At 38.2% G+C, this 20,848-nt stretch overlaps 3 protein-coding genes across 6 annotated transcripts; all 3 read left to right on the top strand.

The window, feature by feature from the left end:
* The first annotated feature begins 5,986 nt into the window (after positions 1 to 5,986).
* On the top strand, positions 5,987 to 11,911 carry LOC108983517 (E3 ubiquitin protein ligase DRIP2-like). 4 transcript variants are annotated; one of them, XM_035683857.1, is made up of 8 exons: positions 5,987 to 6,143; positions 6,436 to 6,577; positions 7,793 to 7,892; positions 9,236 to 9,542; positions 9,783 to 10,090; positions 10,183 to 10,233; positions 11,365 to 11,437; positions 11,545 to 11,911. In XM_035683857.1, the coding sequence occupies exons 2-8, from the start codon at positions 6,457 to 6,459 to the stop codon at positions 11,728 to 11,730; spliced, it is 1,146 nt and encodes a 381-aa protein (XP_035539750.1). In that variant the 5' UTR covers positions 5,987 to 6,143; positions 6,436 to 6,456; the 3' UTR covers positions 11,731 to 11,911. The 4 variants fall into 4 exon arrangements, with proteins under 4 accessions (XP_035539750.1, XP_018810710.1, XP_018810709.1 ...); XM_018955165.2 differs by having other exon boundaries at positions 5,987 to 6,351; XM_018955164.2 differs by having other exon boundaries at positions 5,987 to 6,577.
* A 665-nt stretch (positions 11,912 to 12,576) lies between these two features.
* Positions 12,577 to 14,214, top strand: LOC108983519 (DNA-directed RNA polymerase V subunit 7-like). Its single transcript, XM_018955167.2, has 2 exons — positions 12,577 to 12,843; positions 13,371 to 14,214. The coding sequence occupies exons 1-2, from the start codon at positions 12,649 to 12,651 to the stop codon at positions 13,947 to 13,949; spliced, it is 774 nt and encodes a 257-aa protein (XP_018810712.1). The 5' UTR covers positions 12,577 to 12,648; the 3' UTR covers positions 13,950 to 14,214.
* Positions 14,215 to 15,555: 1,341 nt separating this feature from the next.
* Positions 15,556 to 20,806, top strand: LOC108983516 (CRM-domain containing factor CFM3A, chloroplastic/mitochondrial). The gene is made up of 9 exons (XM_018955163.2): positions 15,556 to 16,543; positions 17,058 to 17,553; positions 17,627 to 17,757; positions 18,256 to 18,606; positions 18,904 to 19,060; positions 19,153 to 19,445; positions 19,736 to 19,795; positions 19,918 to 20,007; positions 20,107 to 20,806. Exons 1-9 carry the CDS (start codon positions 15,650 to 15,652, stop codon positions 20,347 to 20,349), a joined length of 2,715 nt encoding a protein of 904 aa, XP_018810708.2. The 5' UTR covers positions 15,556 to 15,649; the 3' UTR covers positions 20,350 to 20,806.
* Positions 20,807 to 20,848: the final 42 nt, after the last annotated feature.

Raw genomic sequence — 20,848 nt, 5'->3', positions numbered from 1 at the left:
TGGAGACGATCCAACGGAGTGGTTCAATCGGGTGGAACAATTCTTTGAATACCAGGGTACGGCAGAGAACCAAAAAGTCCCCATGACTGCGTACCACCTTGAAGGGGAAGCCAGCCAATGGTGGCAATGGCTTTGCAGGACGTTACGTGAAGAAGGACATGTGATTTCTTGGGAAAAATTCGAAGAGGAATTATGGGCTCACTTCGGACCATCGGGATGCGAAGACTTTGATGAAGCTCTCTCACGGATCAAGCAAATGGGAACATTGCGAGACTATCAACGTGAGTTTGAGAAGCTAGGCAATAAGGTACGTGGATGGACGCAAAAAGCTTTAGTAGGGACATTCATGGGGGGCTTGAAGGCTGAGATTTCTGATGGGATAAGGATGTTTAAACCGCAATCCCTCAAGGAGGCCATTAATTTGGCACGAATGCGGGACGAACAGCTTGCACGCCAGCAACGGTTTGTGCAATCACCACTCACAAGAGCTCCACTAGTCTTTCCACCAACCACGCGTGTAGCCCCTGCTAATCCTGCAGTTCCAATCCGGCGTTTAACGTGGGAAGAAATGCAAAAGAGAAGAGCTCAAGGTCTCTGTTTCAATTGCAATCAACGCTTCACTACTGGGCATAAATGTCAAAAACCACAGTTACTACTCTTGGAGGGGCATATGGATAATGTCATATGCGAAGATATTACTGATCAGCAAACATTGGAGGAAGACCAAGGTGGAGAAGCAGGGGAAGTACAAGAACCTGAACAAGAACCCGAGATCACGTTGCATGCATTAACAGGGTGGTCGGGTCCCAAAACCATGCGCATAACATCAAGAATGGGTCCTCACGAAGTGGTGGTTCTGGTGGATAGCGGCTCGACGCACAACTTCATCAGTGAGCGTTTGGCGAACATGCTCAAATTGCCAGTCGTACCTACAGAAGCATTTTCTATCCGGGTGGCCAATGGAGAAAAATTAAAATGCCAAGAGCGTTACGATCAGGTACGAGTGGAGCTGCAAGGTACCGAGTTTTACCTCACCCTTTTTTCTCTGCCATTAATAGGTTTAGATCTTGTACTTGGTGTGCAATGGCTTGAAATGCTCGGATCAGTGGTCTGTGACTGGAAGGAAATTGACCATGGACTTTACTTGGAAAAACCAAGACTAAAGATTGCAAGGTGTAGACGTGCGAGCAATCCAGGAGGCAACACCGAATGAAATATCGAAAGAGCTCCACCAAGGCCATGCTCTATTTGCGATATACATTCAGCCAACTTTGAGAAAAGCCTCACTTGATGCGCCAGTTGATGTTAAACAACAAGAGATGCAGAGGATCCTTAAAGACTATGAGGACGTATTCCATGAGCCCTCAAGTCTGCCACCAGTGCGTGAGGTTGAGCATTGCATTACGCTCAAGGAAGGGACCGAGCCAATCAATGTACGACCGTATCGATATGCACATTTTCAGAAGGAAGAAATCGCAAAACAAGTGCAGGAGATGCTAAATTCTGGCCTCATTCGTCCAAGTACCAGTTCGTTCTCGTCACCAGTATTATTGGTGAAGAAAAAGGATGGAAGTTGGCGATTTTGCACGGACTACCGCGCACTCAATACCGCCACCATCAAGGATCGATTTCCCATTCCGATGGTAGACGACATGTTAGACGAATTACATGGCGCTTCATACTTTACCAAGCTCGATCTAAGGGCCGGATATCACCAAGTAAGAGTAAATCCTTCCGACATTCTCAAAACTGCATTTCGTACTCACAACGGTCATTACGAATATTTAGTAATGCCGTTTGGTCTATGTAATGCACCATCTACATTCCAAGCCATTATGAACTCTATATTTCGACCTTATCTTCGAAAGTTTATTTTAGTCTTCTTCGATGATATTCTCGTATATAGTTCTACTTGGGAAAAGCATGTGATGCATGTTGAACAAACCTTGGAGATTTTGAGGCAACAACAATTTTTTGCTAAGGCTAGCAAATGTGTATTTGACCAACAGGAGCTAGAATATTTGGGACACATTGTTACGCCTCAAGGAGTGAAGGTCGATAATCAGAAAATTGCTACCATGGTAGCATGGCCTAAACCAACTAATATTTCTGAATTGCGTGGGTTTTTAGGCTTGACAGGATATTACAGAAAATTTGTTCGAAGCTATGGCATCATCGCTCGACCTCTCACCAACCTCCTCAAGAAAGGGCAGTACGGATGGAACGAGGAAGCCGAAGGAGCCTTCGTCACTCTTAAATGAGCGATGACTACCACCCCTGTTTTGGCCATGCCAAATTTTAATGAGCCCTTCACCATAGAAACAGACGCTGCAGGGGAAGGAATAGGCGCAGTCTTAACTCAACAAGGCAAACCCATTGCCTTCATGAGCCGTGCACTGGGAGTTACAAAAAAATCATGGTCCACCTACGCCAAAGAAATGCTTGCTATTGTGGAGGCTATACGCGCATGGCGACCATATTTATTGGGGAGGAAGTTCTTCATCCAAACCAACCAACGCAGCTTAAAGTATTTCCTGGAACAACGTTTGGCAACACCAGAGCAGCAAAAATGGGTAGCCAAATTACTAGGCTATGAGTATGAGATCACCTATCGCCCAGGTCGTGAAAATTCTGCTGTGGACGCCCTTTCACGCAAGCCCAACAGTCCAGTCCTCAATCACCTCCATTTACCCACCGTAACTATATGGGATGAAGTTCGGAAAGCATACGAAGGAGACCCATACATCCAGTCAATCGCGCAAGTGACTAAGAGTCAAAACGAAGGGCCTTATACACAACGACAGGGGTTATTTTTCTTCAAGGGCAGGGTACTCATTCCTTCCTAAGGAGAATTACGGAAGCAGTTGTTATATGAGGCTCACGACACAAAGATCGAAGGGCATTCAGGAGTATTGCGGACATTCAAACGATTGGCTCAACAATTTTATTGGTCGAAAATGTATCGGGAAGTTCACGAATATGTTAAGCACTATGCAGTATGCCAGAGGATGAAATCCGAGACACTCTCACCTGCGGGACTTCTCCAACCGTTGCCCATTCCTTGCCAAGTATGAGATGATATCACTCTTGACTTCATTGAAGGACTACCCACGTCCAATGGCAAAGACACTATATTGGTGGTAGTGGACAGGTTAAGCAAAGCTGCACACTTCCTAACTCTAGCTCATCCGTTTACTGCTAAAGGTGTGGCTGAAAAATTTGTGGAAAGGGTTATCAAGTTGCATGGCTTGCCAAAATCTATCATCAGTGATCGTGACCCGGTCTTCATTAGCAGGTTTTGGTACGAATTTTTTCAAATGTCAGGCACAAAGTTACGACTTAGCTCCGCTTATCATCCGCAAACCGACGGACAAACGGAAGTAGTTAACCGCTGTGTAGAGCAATATCTTCAGTGTTTTGTGCATCAATGGCCACGCAAATGGAGTGCCTATCTTCCTTGGGTTGAGTTATGGTATAATACAACGTATCATGCCTCAATAGGAATGACGCCGTTTCAAGCTTTATACGGACGGCCACCTCCCTCAATTCCACTTTATCCTACTGGTCAATCTTCCGTCAACGAAGTAGATGAGCAGCTGAAAAACAGAGATGAGTTATTACGGCAACTCAAAGTTCATCTGGAAGCCTCCATCAATCGTATAAAACAAACAGCTGATCAAAAGAGGAGGGATGTCACTTTTGAAGTCGGTGAAATGGTATTCTTGAAGCTGCATCCCTATCGGCAACAAACAATTTTTAAACGTGCCCACCAAAAGCTTGCCAGTAAATTTTATGGGCCGTATCGGGTGCTACAAAAAATAGGAGCAGTTGCTTACAAGCTGCAATTACCAGCAGAAGCCCACATTCATCCAATTTTTCACATTTCTCACTTAAAGAAATTTCTGGGCGAACATACACCACCTTCTAATGAGTTGCCGCCTATAGATGATGAAGGAACGATCGTACTTGAGCCGCAGCACATCCTAGATACCCGCTGGGTCAAACGAGGCAAGAAGTTTGAAGAAGAGCACTTAGTTCAATGGAAACATTTGCCAGCTGAAGAGGCCACGTGGGAGAGGCATCAATCATTACTGGAGCAATTTCCAGATGTGGACCTTGCGGACAAGAGTCCACCCAATGGGGGAAGTATTGATAAACCACGACGTTCAGCTAGAGAATTCAAAACCAAATCCCAAATATTTGGGAGGAGGATAGACGGGCAAGAACGACGAAAGCGGGACGTAGTGCTCGTCGCGGGACGTAGTGCATGGGAACGGCGTGCATACATGCATGGACTGGGTCATAGCCGTTAGAGACATTTCAGCTCTACGTTATCTTCTATTTTATGTTAATTGCTGCTGCATTTTTATTCAGTTAGTACGTGAGTCATTGCCCTTTTGTTAGGCGCCGGCTACTGGTAGTGGCTTAGGTTGTTCCTCTGTTTTCGTAAATTCTGTTTTCCAATTCTGTTTCAGTGTTGTAAACATTGACTGCTATTTAAGCAGCCATAAGTTATCAATGAAGGCAGCAAAGAATTATTTCAGTAAAAGTGTGGTACATCCTCACCCGAAGATGATATTTCTTGAGTATTATTATTTTACGTTATCAAGGGACCTATCAAAGACCTTCAATCTGCACAATATCCAAGTGAGACAAGATCAGAGACTGTCTATGCAATCATATCATGGGCTCTACTTGTACTACGTCTTTATTTTTTAGTTGAGAACTGTTTTACATAAGTTTTTTTCAACAAAATTTATTGACACGTCATTATTTGCTGATCGGCCGCCAGACATTTATTTTTTTAATATTTTTTAACATTTTTAATTATTAATAAAAAAATTAAAAATATATATAATTTTATTAATAATCAATTCATTAATTATTAAATAAAAAAGTAAAAAAAAATAAAAAAATTAAAATACTCGAACGATAACTTTAAAAAAGCTAAATAGCATTTTTCTTATATAAAAGAATAATGTTAAATATAAATTTAAAGTATATCTTTTATAAAAGAGAAATGATACTTGCAGTCGTGGATGTACAAGTGTCGTGCAATCGTTTTGAAAAAATTGAATAAATATGGGATCCACATAAAAATAAATAAATTTTTTAATAGTAGACCTCATTCTTTTTCAAAACGATTACACGACATTTGTGTATTTCATGACTGTATGTAGCATTACTGTTTACAAAAAGACGGCAGGTTAAATTGTCTATTTAAAACTTGTTTAAATCATTATTCTATACATCACATATATTTGTCAAATTTGTGGTGAGGATGGAACCCTTCAGTTATGTTTTTCCTGCTATATATGTTTGATTTTGATCACTTTCAAAATTTATTGGCGTAACTATTGATCCAAAAATCCTATTTTCTAGTGTCTTCGGCTCCAGTGATCTATCAGCATGAAGACACTATACTTATACATTGTATTAAGGTATTCTAATTTAGCCTAAGGCCACTTTTCATGATTTGAAATTCCTTAATTCAAACTCATGATATGTCTCTATTTTAATACCAAAACCTACCACATGCGAGAGGTACGTATAACAAACGTTACTCAAGATAAATCACAATTACATAAATAATTATTAAATTTTCTCGTGATATTTTCATTCTTTTGTAACATATTAGGTTACTGAAAAAATGACTTCTAATAAATTTAAAACTCCAAATCTAAGTTGAATAATTCAAAATTCATCTCATCTCATCTCATTTCATCTTCATCATTATAACTTTTTCCAATTCTTACGCAAATATAATAAATAATTTAATTTTTTTAAATTTTAAAATAATTTTTCTAAATTTCAACATAAAATATAATAAATAATTTAACTTTTTTAAATTTAAAAATAAAAATAATATTTAAAAATAATATTTTAAAAATATTTTATTTTATTATTTATAAATCATCTCAACTTACCTCTAAATACAAATTACTGTATACGTTAAATATATTTTATCATCAGAGGATGCGCAGGTTTAAAACAGTAGCCATCACCTGCGCAGAGTCGCAGACTATGCATCCCCAATCGCTATCACGCAGGCACCTCGCTCTCAAAGACTCGAACTCAGTTGGCCTTCGTATCTCTCGCAGAGAAAACATCAGCCTTAACTCGTAAGGTCTTCATGGTTTTGGGTACTGCTTCTACCATTGCGCCTCGAACGGATTATCGACATCGACTACTTTTGCCATTGTCCAAATCGAACAAGACCAGCGGGGAACGCTCCAAAATCCAACACTTCCTCACTCTGTCTCTCTTTTTTTCTCGCCCACCAAAAGGAAGCAGAGCCAACACAAGAAAAATTATTTTCTTCGTGATTGCCGTGGCCTCTCGTCCACAACGGTGGCAAAACTCATGATTTGTAGTCTGTTGGTGACGTGAATAAGGAGGTGCTTACGTTTTTTTTTTATGTGTGTGTGTGGTCAGAGGGGGACGGAGAAGCAGAAGATGATGATGACAGGCCAGGTGGTTAAGCTACAGTGGGAGAAACTCGCCGTATGCATGACCTGTCCTTTATGCAATAAGCTCTTCAAAGACGCCACCACCATATCTGAGTGCCTCCACACCTGTGAGTGCTTCTCTCCCTCTTACACTCTCTGTTTCTCAAGGTTACGTTCCTCCAATTTCTGAGTTTTTCTATCTGATTTCATCATTTTATGTGTAGTCTAATATTCTTTCCCTTTTTTTTCTTGGTTCATTGTGGTTTACGTTCAGTGTTTCCTTTTGGCATTTGGAGTTTGATATCTTGTATATATTCTTGTTTCTAAATCAATTCTGCGATCTGGGTAAATAATATTCAATGTTTTTTTATGACCCGGGTCTTCATCAATTTGCATTCTTGTCGCGTTGGTTCATTGTGATCAGTCGACTAAAAGAAAGCACTTTATGTTAGTAATCACTGTTGGGGACCTGGGGTTTTCTTAAATTTCAGTAATGGCAGACTTGAGCTTCGAGATACGGTAGTTTGTAGAATAAAATAAGTAAGAGGAAATTTTCCTGAGGATGGCCATACATACTGCATGCTGGATTGTATCTGTGTAGGTATTTGCTGTGTCCTAGAAGCTGCTTCGCGGCTGCATAATTTACAATCATGAGTACTCTCAGTACTTTAATCAGTTTTTGATTTGCACCAAAGGCTGATGCCCTACGAAAAGAGTATAATTATCAATTTCCCTGAAGTCTGGGGAATAATAAATGTAGATCTCATAAATTGCATCTTCGTTGGACATGAAGTTTATTTTCTTGCATTGTTGTTGTTATTGTTGTTTTTTTTTTTTTTTTTTTAACGTTTCACTATTGTATGGTTCGGACAAAACCCTCCAGTAATGTCATATGCATTGACCCCAGTATTTGATTTAATTTCAGCACTTTAATCAGTTTTTACTTTCCGCCAAGCGTTAATCCTATACAAAAACCATAACGGTCAATTTCCCTTAATTTCTGTGGGATGATAAATTTAGGTCTCATTGTTTGCGTTTAGTTGGGTATGAATAATGGTTTCTTGCTGTTGTTTTTTTTTTTTTTTCCCCCTTAACGTTTCATTTTTGTATGGTTCGGACAAAACCCTCTAGTAATGTAATATGCATTGACTCCCGGCCCCGTATTTGTTTCTGCTGATAAGGGCTATAAGGCTTACTGGTTTGTTATGTCATTGCAAGTTTGGTGCATTGCATATCAATGAAATTTCAGTATAACCAACATTGCAAGTTTAGTGCATTGCATATCAAGTATATATCTACTCTCAAACAATGTCTAGTGTTCTTGTTTAAAAATTTGTAAACAGGTTGCAGGAAGTGCATATATGAGAAGCTAATTAGTGAGGAGTTGAATCACTGTCCCGTGTGCAATAAAGATTTGGGTTGTGCTCCACTGGAGAAACTAAGGTATTTCATCATCATTACTCCCACGAATTTGGAAATTACAAAGTCGCAAATTGCTTTATGAATATATTAACTGTATGTATGGCATGCCAAAGTGATACTTCTTTATTCTTCCTTATTTTTATACATGTGATTTGCATGCTCAACTAATAACGAGGTAACTGAAAATTTCATTTACTTACTGGGACCATTTGGCATATTTGACAGTGCATATAATTGATAAGATGACCAGCTGATGCTCTCGGAAATGAAATTTCATGTTAAAAAGTTCTTTTCTAATTGAGCAGACTGATGATTGTCATGTTCAGCACCTATTTATCTCTCTCTCTTTTTTATTGAGTTATTAAGGCCTGTAAAACGTAATGAATCAGATGCCCAAAGTTTTAATAAAATTGTTGTTCAATGTAAGTATATGCAAATATATTCTTTGGTTCAGTAGGGGAAAGGATGCATACTTTCCCCACCTGGGACGACTCATATGCAGCTTTGGAACATTGCAATTGTACAGTTTGCAGGACTAAAGCAGCATTGTCATGAAAGCAAAGTATATATCAGGTGTAGATGAGATTTCTGTCTGAGATGGTCAACATTCATTTTGACTCTAATTACATTTATTTTCACCAATGCGAGAGAAAAAAATAAATTGACTTCCATACTTTGTTGGAATGAAAGTTTCATGTTAAACTCTGCTCTGAAAGAGCATACTCAAAACTCTAAATGACATATTTCTAGTGGGAAGCATTTGTAGCAACTTAGAGAGGAAATTAGCCACCTTAGAAGTTCTGAAGGCTATCAAATTGTTGATCAACTAGTTTAGTTAGGACTAATTATTGTCGAGACGTGGTTATAATTGCAGGGCAGGTTGTGTATATCTCTCTCAGTTGTTTTTGACTTGTATGAACTAGAGGTCCCATTTTGATGACCTTAAGATAGTGTTTTCTTTGGATACTACCAAATCCGTGGTTTTCTTGGGGCCTTTTTCTGATGCTTATTAGTTTAAGTTTTGTAATATAAAAATATATTAAGGATAAAAATATATTAAGGGACAAATAATAGATGTCAACGAAATTTTGATAATGCTTGCTACAGGGAAACCAGAATATACCTCCCCTCCCTTTGCCTGCCCCTCTCCCCCAGTGCAAGGTTGTCGGTTGCTTGCCATTGAACCAATTCTATGCTTGAGGCTGTAGTCCAGTTTGTTCACTATGTTATATTTAGAAACATTTTTTCGTAAAATCTCTCTTTAAGTTGAAAGATACAACAAAAATTGAAAAAGTGTAAATGATTTTGACTGGAGAAATGGTTTGAGATTGTTTGAAGTTGCTGTAATTTTTGCTGATTTGCAGGGCACACCACAATGTGCAAGATTTAAGGGCTAGAATCTTCCCTTTTGTAAGGAAAAAGGCCAATGCACCTGAGGTGGAACCCTCAGTTCCATTTTCTGGAAAACGGAAGGAGAGATCCCTCTCTCCATTTAGGGCCAGCATACCTAGAATAAAATGCGCTGCAAGAAAGTGTCTTCCTCTACTTGAACCTACTCTTTTTGTTGATGTGCCTGTTGAAAAGGAGGGAGATGATAAGAAAGTGGGAGATCATCGTCTAAGTTTAAGCTCAAGTGAGACTCTACATGAAAATTTGCAAAATAGAAGACAGGTAAAAGAGGAAAAAATTTTGTTTTGTTTGATCTGTAAGATATAGTCTGTAATTTTTCTATGTAGCTTGTTTAAGAATATGCTTTAATTTATAACAACTTCCTTGATAATTATCCTTTTATGATGAAGAATTCGTCTAATGCTGAGTCATATAAGCAGTATGCGCCTAATAAAGGAACAGAGGACCATCCTCAACCGTGTGAAGGAAAAACTGATTTTTTTGAAACCCTTAAACTGCCAGGTGGAAGCTGCAAGCAAAACAAAATCTATTAAGTTCACCATGCATGGAATGGTGGTCAAGCCAGCACTGCCTAAAGCCAAAATTAAGGGACATGGTAATAAATCAAAAGGCCATGGTGATGACAATGGCTCAATGCCTGCACCATCAAGTTTAGTGAAAACTAGAAAGTTCCATGGTGTTCGACAAAGAAGAGCTGCTGTCTCTGAAGGCTTGATTAATATTCCAGGACAAGCTCTGATTGATGTAGATTATAAGAATGACAGAAGATTTAGTCCAATTTGGTTCTCATTAGTTGCCTCTAATGACCAGTGAGATTCCATTCCTTTGGTGTAATGAACTGATAATAAAAGAGTTATTCACAATTCATATATTAAGTTTTGTTTTTGATTAATGACTTCAGGGAAGGAGATTCACCCTTGCCACAGATATCCTCATGCTACTTGCGGGTTAGGTGAGTTTTATCAACCCCAATTCCTGCCAGTACTTGTATTATTGCTTTCCTTAATCCTCTCCATTTTCATTAACTATTAGTTGTGTTGTTAAGAATCCACCAAGTATACTAAGGATGAACTTTGTAGACCACCATCGATAGATGTTGACGCCGGATGCAAGATAAGGATTATTCTGACGGCTAGCTAAACAACAGAAGCTATAGATATTGAGAAAAATGCAAACAGAGAGAAAACTCTGACATTAGAGTTTATTTATAAAAATCGAATCTCTTCTGAAGGCGGGCTTAAATAGTTAAGGAAAAAGAGGTAAAAGTACAATTATGACCAAATAATAAAATATGAAATAAGATAAGTATCTTGCTAAAGTCTTGCCGAAAATCTGAAATAAAATCGTTACTCAAAATAAACATTACCATAAAAGAAAAATAACAAAATGAAAAAATTACTAAAAATGATGATTCGGAGGAGAAAACGGCTGATTTTGGGCTCGAAACGGGGACTACTAGGCATAACATGGTGACCATGGTGTGTGCGTTGAAGAGAGCTTTCTGAATTGGGGTTATATACACGATTCTGACATCCATAACCAAAGTTATGCCCAAAATATTGTCATGTGCGCAATATCACCCCCATTTGCTCACCCAACCGAGGAAAGCCCCGTTCCTTGCCCAATCGAGGAATGCTGGCCTTTCCTCGCTGAGATGATGAATATTCACCTTTTTCTGCCGGATTTGCACTGATCTGCCTTCTCTAGGTAGTCTAGCACTTTTAACGTCGAATATGTCAGCTCATTATCACCAGAACCGGATCCCCTTGCATCAGATGTGTGATGCGATCATAATTTACTGTAGATGTTAGAGACAACATGCCTAACTGTCTGGAGTTGATCCAATTAGTGCTCATTATCGTTTGCATAAATTTAACTGTGAAACGCATGCATTTTGATTTTGTCAAATTATTCTGGTTGGTACTGGGTGAAGCAGTAAATGTTTTGTTTGTTTGCTTCTGTAAGGGTTTTGATATCAACTTAAAATGTGAGCACCCTTTAGAATAATTTCTACCGTGACTCCTATAACTTAACGGAGAACGTGCCCCCAATTTTTACTGATTTTCTCTTCAAATTGTCACAGGGATGGTAGTTTACCCGTTTCATTTATAAAAAAATATCTTGTGAAAAAACTGGATCTTGATAGCGAGGCCGAGGTAACTCTTTACTTTGTCCGTTCGTCTCAAAAAGAAACGTGTGTTTGTGCAGGGAATATCTTTTTCCATAATTCATATTATCTTGACATTAATAAAAGTCCTTACAGGTGGAGATCTTGTTACGTGGTCAGCCAATAATTTCTACACAGCAATTTCATGACTTGGTAGACTTGTGGTTACAGACAAAACCAATGTCAGAAAGAATTCAGACATCTATGGGCCGCTCAGCCAAGGAGTTTGTGATTGTTCTGCCTTATGGTCGAAAGATAGACCCCATGAATATGCTTCGATGATGCTTTAGGGTCATCTCTTACTGATCTCAGTTACCTAAAAAAGGCAGCATTAGTCTTCCCAGCATGCATGCACGTCCATGAAAATCTTAAATTCCCTTCTGTTGTATTGAAACCACCCTTGCATAAAATAGGCTAGAGCTATGAATCTATCTATGATGAGTTGTGATGCGATAATTGTTAATAAAATTCTATGCTTCCTTTTTCTTGAGTTTGTTTTTCATCAATTTTATTGTTGGAATGTTACGTGCAGGAGGCAAAACTTATTTCATGATAACCAGATGTCTCGCATTCTCATTTTCTAGTAATAAATTCATAGAAGTTACTCAAGTTTAAAGCAAAATTACTCTTAAATGGTCAGAACTCAGAAGTACCATTATAATACAACATTATAGAAACTCTTGGTCTCTCTCCATTTAAGAAAAAAGTATTACACTCTCCAAAAATGTCAACTAGCAATTTTTTTTAGAAATTGAAAAGAAGCGTAATAGTCATAAAAATATTATGCAAGAATAAATGAAAAAATTGACGTGATTTTATATGATACGTTAAATATATTTTATAATCTAATGCATTACGTTTAGCTCAAGTTAATTTGTAAATTTGATTTTATAATTAAAATATTTCTCCAAACTTAATAAGGGATAGTCATATAAAATAGAGTGGATAAAATTCACTAAATATTTAATAATGAAAAATATTAAAAAAAGAAGAAGTTAAACTACGGTGTTACTCAGCCCCCAAAGGAGAAGTTTTCTCGCATTCTGTTTCATTTTCGTTTTTTTAAAATTATTTTTAAAATCCGTTTTAAGATGGGTCAAATGGTTGTCGGCCCAACTATCATTTCCTACGTAGTACGTACTCATCTCAATCTCACTATTGGTAGTATGTGGGATTTTCTGAACCAAAAATTCAATCGACATGAGATTTACTTCGACGCGTCTCTCTCGAACGGTATCCTTGCATAGATTTTTATCCGACTCGCCCACGTTCCTCAGGAAAGAAGTTTGCCAGGAATGCGCACCCCATCAGGCCTCTGGTCCTCAAGTTCCCTCAACCTTTCCTTTCATCCGGTTCCTCAAGTTCCATTCAGGGTCTCTTCAAAATCTCGAGCAGGTTCTGTTTCTTAAACACCCTTCTCTATATGGTTCTGGGTTTCTTTTCATTTCCCAAAATGACTTTTTTTTTTTTTTTTTAAATTATGAAATTGATAATTAGACCATTTTTTTGTACTGGGTCGTAATCTGTTATGTCTGAAGCTGATGTTTCTAGGATTGTGAAGCCTTTTGTGAATTGGGTATTTGATAAATTGACTTTAAGAGTTTATTAGTTTCTCAGCTTTGAGTTGTTAGGTTTTTATTTCGAATTCTGAAGTTGGGGGGTGGGGGGGCACAGTAGCTGATACTGCATGCAATTTCATGCGTATTTAATCCTATGAGTTGAAATTAGATACATCTAAACGCACAAAATTTTCGTTGAAGCATAATTATGCAATTCCATAGTTTGGTCACCGGTAATCTTCTTTATTATTACTTTGATATGTAATGGAAACCTTCTTTAGATGCATTGTCCAAAGGAAGATGGTTGATTAAATGAGCATACCAATATTAATAATCCTGTTGCTTTTGGTCATTTTGAACTAGATCTCGAACATGTTCTGTGAAGTAGAACTGCTCAGGGATGTGGCAGTCCTTGCAGAAAACTTGGAGGGAACTAGACTTGTTCCCCAGAGGTTCATCATAACGCGCCTGTTGGAGGACTTGTTGAATGAAAAGGCCAGCAAGGATCATGGTTACTTTCTTGCAATAACCAGCTTAAAGAGCATAGGTAAAGGAGAGGTTGTGGATGAGACGGGGGGCGTTTTCTTCCCTGTAGTCTTTAATTGTCGTATCTTCTTACCATTCAAGGGAGAGATTTTAGAGGGAGTTGTTCACCGCGTTTTTAGGCATGGAGTCTTCTTGAGATGTGGACCTATTAGATATGCTTTTCTCTCAGCAAGAAAAATGCCAAATTACCAGTATGTTGATGGTGAAAACCCAGCCTTCTTGAGTGATGAGCTTGTAAAGATAGAGAACGATATTGTGGTCCGTTTCATGGTGCTGGGAGTAAGGTGGATTGAGAAAAGGGGTGACATCAAAAAAGAATTTGTGATGCTTACCACTTTAGAAGGTGATTCGCTTGGACCTATTTCATCATCTGGATCTGGTGAATTGTATTTGTAACTAAATAAGAAAAACTGTATGGTTCTCTGTCAATGATTTCAAAGATAAAATGATCTCCTTTTCTCAAGAAAGAAAAGATGGATCGTATATCGCAAATGGGAAGTTGATGATTCTGTGTGGTGTGCGTGTTTACCAAAATATCAATTGTAGCTTTAGAAAGGTTTAGGTCTTAGTATTTAAACATGTATTTTTGAACTTGTTAAGAAATTGTTTATTGTTATTACAATGAGATGATGCTGATGCGCGTTTGTTCAGCGTTTCCATACTTTAATCAAAGGATAGCTGTTGCACTTCTTTTATATTTTCTGTACACACGTTTTCATTGATATCAAAATACAGGTGCCACTCAGATTGGCAGTCGAGGAGGCTTTGTTGAGGCGATGCAGTCTCATGTTCCAATACGGTTGCTGTTCTGAAGTTCATTGACACTGAATTTCCATGAAACATTGATATATTTATTACCTTCTCATGCTTATGGCTTCTCCTTAGTTTATTATGGTAAGTGTGATGTGTTTCAGACCTTCAACCATAGCCTCGTTAATAGCCATATAATGGGTTGAACCAAATCAGATAAAACTGCTGGAAACCGACTTCGGCGTTTGTCTTCGATGTCATCGAGGATTCTGTTGCTTATCCTTTTCCTTACAAGAAAAATGATAAGAGTCTTATTAGGTACAAATGGTTTGGCGCACCAAATCACGTACTGACGCTAACATTGTTTTTTTTATTGAAAAGAAAAACAAAATAAGGAAAATATTGAGAGAAGAAGAAGATTATTTATCTCACAAAAATTAGTTTGCAAATATATACCAATTGATTTTGGAGCATTAACTATTATTATAGTATTTAACTGTTATGACAGAACGTGTTATTACAATACGTGTGAGATTAAAATTTAAAAGATCCAATAATATATAGCTCTTGATGGGGATATTTACTTTGACATAATATATAAGGGCTCTTGATCCCTCTCTCGCAAAGTTTATGAGAAGTTTCCAACTACTTAAGAAGAGTGAGTGAAAAGACCAAAATGTAAACTAAAATTTGGAAATCAAGGTGGTAATATTTAGAATATTTATAAAGATTCATTCATTGCATAATAGTTCAAATAAAATATTTTTTATTTTTTATTTACTTTGATTAATAATCAATGGGACCTAACTAGCTTAAGGTTTTTTTAAAGAAATTTTTTTTTTATCAATCACTATTCATTATTTCATACTCTACATCTTATGAAAAACACTCCAACACCTTACGAAAAACATTCACACTTTATGAAAAAAAAAATTATAAATGTAAAATGTGAAAGGAAATAGTAATTGAAGCATATAATTCCTCATTTTTAAAACAAGATTTATTTGTATTTTTTCTGTTTGTCTCGATTGTTTTTTGGGTCCCAACTCCGACGTTCCCTTGCGGTGTATCTGTTTTATTACTTCAATGCAATCTTCATATAGAAAAAAACGAAAAAAAGGAAAAGACAGAGAGAGATAAACTGTAACCCTATTCTGGTGCGAGGATAATCTAGCACGCGTGGAGTGTAAACCCCCACGTATCCAAACGGACTTCAGATATTACTTCCTTGCCATGGATAATAATATACGAGTAGAGAGAGATTGAACCTCCGATATCTCACAAAAATATCCCTGTATGCTCGCAGACCGATTAGTTGATTGATGAAATATTTCTGAGGGGCAGCCATGGCCCTTGCACCCAGTCGTCAATTTCACCCAACATCAACTTTCTTTGATTCATTTCATAGCTCCTTCTCCAGGTTCCACGGCACACCCATTCGGTTCTTCAGGTACGGCTCCTCCATTTCTACCAAAAGATACACTTTCTACGCAAATCACTCCAGTATCCCTTCTAATTCAATTCCTGAGCAGCACCCACTTAGGAAGTCTAATTTTTACCAGCCCATTTCTAGTTCTAGTCATCGCAGTAGTATAACTAGTGATAGTTGGATAGATAAATGGAGTGAAACCCACCAACATAACCGTCCAAAATCACCTCGGGCCGTGTTGAATTACCGTAGTGGTGAGAATGGGAGTGTGATGAACTCAGGCTCGGCGGAGAGTGAAGGCAACAGTGGTAGTAGTACAATGGAGAAGATTGTGAAGAAGTTGAAGAAATTTGGGTACATTGATGATGTTGATGGGAGCAAACAGAAAAGGCAGGAGATGGTTATTGAAAAAGGGTCTGTTGAAGATATATTTTATGTTGAGGAAGGAATATTGCCGAATTCGCGAGGTGGGTTTTCAGCGGAATCACCGGTGGGGGTAGAAAGTGTGTTTGGAGGTAGTGGAGAGGTGAGGTTCCCATGGGAGAAGCCTAAGGAGGAGGAGGAAGACAAAGCTTCAGTGGTGAGGAAGAGCAGGACTTCAATGGCGGAATTGACTCTTCCAGAGTCGGAGTTGAGAAGGCTGAGGAATTTGACATTCCAGAAGAAGCACAAGACGAGGATTGGAGGTGGTGGCGTTACTCAAGCAGTCGTGGACATGATTCGTGAGAGGTGGAAGTCGTCAGAGATTGTGAGGCTGAAGATTGAAGGTGCCGCTGCACTTAATATGAAGAGGATGCATGAGATACTGGAGGTCTGGTTCTTATAATTTTCTTATATCTTCTTGTAATTTTTTTTTTTAACTGTTTCTATCTTTATTTAACTTTCTGGAGAAAAGGAAAAGTGAAGAAATCAGTAACTAAAACTATGAAATAGTAGCTTTGCTTCAATTCTTAGTGAGGATAAAGCAAATTAATTCTCTTCATGGGAATCAATATTCAAGCCCCTTTGGTTCTTGTTGCAACGAAAAGCTGTTAACTAATATCTACTAGATAGGCATTGTTATCCTTTGATATGATTTGGCTCCATCTTACACTAAAGGGAAGAAGGGTTTAGAAGATAGGCATGATAATTTCAAGTAAATGTTTTTTGAGTGGCTTTTTTTCCCAAAACCTGCTTTCAAGTTGGTCGTAATGAGTGAGGACTAGGAAATTTCTATAGTTGTATACATTTATGCTTGAATGATTAAGGTAGAGGTCCTATCCTATAAAAGGTCCTTTTCTTTTTTTGCCCATTCATTTGGTGGAAATTTCTTTTATTGTGCTCAGAGAAAGACTGGTGGACTGGTGATTTGGAGGTCTGGTACTTCTCTTTCTCTATATCGAGGTGTGAGCTATGAGGTTCCAAAGGTGGAACTGAACAAACGAATATTTAAGAAAAATGAGATTTCTTCTACTTCCTCATCGACAGCTGCTGAAAAACATATTAGGAGTCCTTCTGAGCGTGGTTCTGATAATAATAATAATAAGCATGCACCACAAGAAAACTCAAATTCTACTGCTGAGAGAAAAGACAGGGAACCATTGCCAGACGTGAAGTATGAAGATGAAGTAGATAAACTTTTAGATGGTTTGGGTCCTAGGTACACAGATTGGCCTGGATGTGATCCATTACCAGTAGATGCAGATATGCTCCCGGCACTTGTTCCCGGCTACCAACCTCCATTCAGAATACTTCCTTATGGAGTGAGATCAAATCTTGGTGCAAAGGAAGCAACAGATTTGCGAAGGCTTGCCAGGGTTCTTCCTCCACATTTTGCCTTAGGTTTGTCTCCTGCTTTCTCTCGCATGAGCTTGAAAATGTTCTCTTGATTGTGCCTCAAATATTCTGCCTCCAGGTAGAAACAGGCACCTCCAAGGTTTAGCTGTGGCAATGATTGCATTGTGGGAAAAAAGTTTGATTGCAAAGATTGCACTTAAACGTGGCGTACAGCTGACTACTAGTGAGAGGATGGCTGAAGATATCAAGGTAATAAAGCATACCTGGTCAACCTTTCTGACTTTAGGGATTAATTCTGTCAGTGTGGATCTTGTTGCTCACTTATTTTTAGGAAAATGATACTCCCACCGACAAAGTGTACAGATTAGTGCTTTTTTTTTTCCCCTTTAAAAACATTTGTGTATTTAAAAAAAAAAAAAAAACTGACACAAATGATTTTAAAAAAAAAAAAAAATTACACTGTCGGTACCGAGCTCATTACCCTTTATCAGTGGCTCTACCACCGTCCTATTTTATATTTTCCTTAGATTCATTTACCAACTCCCAAAATGGAGTTGCTCTGTTGCTGAGCATTTTGGACACCTATTTTGTGTACTAATTATTTCCACCTAGTATCAAAAGCACACATGGTTTATCTTGTAGTAGTTACTTGTAAATTTATCTGATTATTTGCTTTGAATTCCATGTTAGTTATACAGGAGTGCCATATAAAACAATTGGTAATAACAAGTTGACTGTTGGCTGCAGAAATTGACAGGGGGCATGCTGCTTTCAAGAAACAAGGACTTCTTGGTCTTCTATAGGGGTAAGAATTTTTTGTCACGAGATGTCACTGAAGCCTTACTAGAAAGGGAGAGATTGGCGAAGTCACTTCAAGATGAAGAAGAGCAGGCCCGATTAAGAGCTTCGGCCCTGGTTATACCAAGAGTCGAAATAGCTGAACAATCTGGAACTGCTGGTACACTCGGAGAAACTTTGGATGCAGATGCTAGGTGGGGTAAGACACTGGATGATCGCCACAAGAAAAAATTGATGAAGGAAGCAGAAATGATAAGGCATGCCAATCTTGTTAGGAAGCTCGAAAGGAAGCTTGCTTTTGTGAGTTCTTTAAAACTCAGGCTCCAAAGATTTGATATCAAAACCATCTCATTAGTACAAGCAACGTTTTTCAGTTCTTAGGTCACTCTGAATTTGCTTACCCAAAAAAGTAGTCTTTGAATTCTTTCTTGAATACACAATTCCCATATGATTTGCGTTGTGTTATTGATTCCCAAATTTTGCACCATTGTTTTGTTACTTTTTAGTGATACTTTGTTGTGAGAATAGATTAGATTAGCTCTAATCAGAATGTCCTTCATTGAAACTCTTATTTTATTTGTTTGTTTTTTCTGTTAGGCTGAACGAAAGCTGATTAAAGCTGAACGAGCTCTATATAAAGTAGAGGAGTCTTTAATACCAGCACAGCAGCAAGCTGACCCTGATAGCATAACTGATGAGGAGAGGTTTATGTTCCGCAAACTAGGTTTGCGGATGAAAGCTTTCTTACTTCTTGGTAAAAACTGTCTGCCAAAGTTTTCAGGATTTTTCTTGCAGGGTATGAATTATGAAAGTGTGTAATGAAGAGGGTATGATTTCTTCTTTCAGGTAGACGCGGAGTATTTGATGGAACCGTGGAGAACATGCATTTGCATTGGAAGTACCGAGAATTGGTTAAGATCTTGGTGAAGGCCAAAACTTTTGAGCATGTAAAAAAAATTGCATTAGCACTAGAAGCTGAGAGCGGAGGTGTGCTGGTTTCAGTAGATAAAGTTTCCAAAGGATATGCTATTCTTGTTTTCCGTGGAAAGGAATATAAACGACCTGCAATGTTGAGACCAAAGAATCTTTTGACAAAGAGGAAGGCTTTGGCGCGATCAATTGAGCTACAAAGGAGTGAGGTATATCTATGCATTTGTATATTATTAATTTGAATATCTAGCCTTTCCAGATATGGGGTGAAAAAGTATGCCTGGCATGCATTTGAGATTTTAATAGTCTCTGAAGTTCATGCACCTATCATATAGAAAATATAGCGAGCGACAGCAGAAGACTGGATTCAGGGATTATAAATACAGGATACATTCTGCCCACATACTGAACCCCTTTGTAGATCAAAAGGTCTTTTAAATGTTTCATCCGAGTCACGTGCAAAGATTATGACTGATTTTCTGGTAATTTTGTGTAACAGGCTCTCCAGAACCATATTTCAGCTCTGCAGAGTAAAGTGGAGAAACTAAGATCTGAAATTGTATGCCCTCTTACATATTTTAGTTGTCCCTATTGAAAGTAAAGCTTGTAATTTGGCAGATAAAAATATTAACCATCAATTTTGTGGTCCAGTCTGATTTCCTTAATGTTTTTCATTGCTAGGAGCAAATGGACGTTGTGAAAGACCAAGGAGATGAAGTTTTTTATGACAAGTTAGATTCTGCCTACTCTACTGACGATGAGGAGGCTGAGGTCTGTGTTATATATCATCTCATTTTCTGGAACTGCTAATATTCTGTTACATAAGAACCTTTCTAACATCTAATGTCATCCCTTTTTCCCCTTCTACAGGAGGAAGGAGATGAGGCTTCTCTAGAGACGTATTACAGCGAAGACGAAGACGATGTTGATAATGACAGTGATGGATCAACCTGCAACCTCCAGTCTGAGAGAACCGTTTCCTGCGATTTCCAAAATCCAGAGTCTGAAACAAAATCTGAGATTCCTGAGCCAGATGTATATGCAGTTACCAATTCATTGAGCAATGAAGCTGATGAAATAGACCGAGGAGGCAAATATAGCTCACTAGTGTGAGCCTAGGAAAAGGACAACAATTTAAGTTGGTGAGGCAGAACAGTGAGATTGTGGAAGGCTTATAGCAGCAATAAGATCCCAGAATGCCAATCACTCTATACAAATCATTTAGACAAAACCATGTGTCCATAAATTCTTGTTACCTTTTCAGCTTTTAAAGTCAGGTGTTTTACTCTTTAGTCTTATCATTGCTAGATTTCTTGAGCTACACATTTCTCGTAGGGCAGATCAGTTTGACCTTATCTGTGGCAAGACTTGGAATCATAACTCAGATGGCTTGTTAGTCTGCAAACAATGACGCACTCGGAAGCCAAAAATGTAAATTATGTAAACTGAACAAGCCCCCCCATTACGTGAAAAGTACATGGTTTTAAACAATGGCGGGCGATCTATTCTCGTACAGCTGACCGAGTTTTATTTACAATCAATGGATGTATAAGAAGCTTTGAACTTTCAACACAAGATTGTTTGACTATGTCTATGATGATTATTAAATTAA

This window comes from Juglans regia, chromosome 12, assembly GCF_001411555.2.
Source record: "Juglans regia cultivar Chandler chromosome 12, Walnut 2.0, whole genome shotgun sequence".
Classification (NCBI taxonomy): domain Eukaryota; kingdom Viridiplantae; phylum Streptophyta; class Magnoliopsida; order Fagales; family Juglandaceae; genus Juglans; species Juglans regia.
This window is presented reverse-complemented; position numbering and strand designations above follow the sequence as displayed.

Excerpts from the sequence above, each read along its gene's own strand:
- LOC108983517 (XM_018955164.2), top strand. The coding sequence starts at position 6,418 with ATGTGTGTGTGTGGTCAGAGGGGGACGGAGAAGCAGAAGATGATGATG. Across the intron at positions 6,578-7,792 it reads ATCTGAGTGCCTCCACACCT|GTTGCAGGAAGTGCATATAT; the intron begins GTGAGTGCTTCT and ends ATTTGTAAACAG. Across the intron at positions 7,893-9,235 it reads GCTCCACTGGAGAAACTAAG|GGCACACCACAATGTGCAAG; the intron begins GTATTTCATCAT and ends GCTGATTTGCAG.
- LOC108983516 (XM_018955163.2), top strand. The coding sequence starts at position 15,650 with ATGGCCCTTGCACCCAGTCGTCAATTTCACCCAACATCAACTTTCTTT. Across the intron at positions 17,758-18,255 it reads GGATGGCTGAAGATATCAAG|AAATTGACAGGGGGCATGCT; the intron begins GTAATAAAGCAT and ends TGTTGGCTGCAG. Across the intron at positions 19,061-19,152 it reads GAAAGCTTTCTTACTTCTTG|GTAGACGCGGAGTATTTGAT; the intron begins GTAAAAACTGTC and ends TTCTTCTTTCAG.
- LOC108983519 (XM_018955167.2), top strand. The coding sequence starts at position 12,649 with ATGAGATTTACTTCGACGCGTCTCTCTCGAACGGTATCCTTGCATAGA. Across the intron at positions 12,844-13,370 it reads CTCTTCAAAATCTCGAGCAG|ATCTCGAACATGTTCTGTGA; the intron begins GTTCTGTTTCTT and ends ATTTTGAACTAG.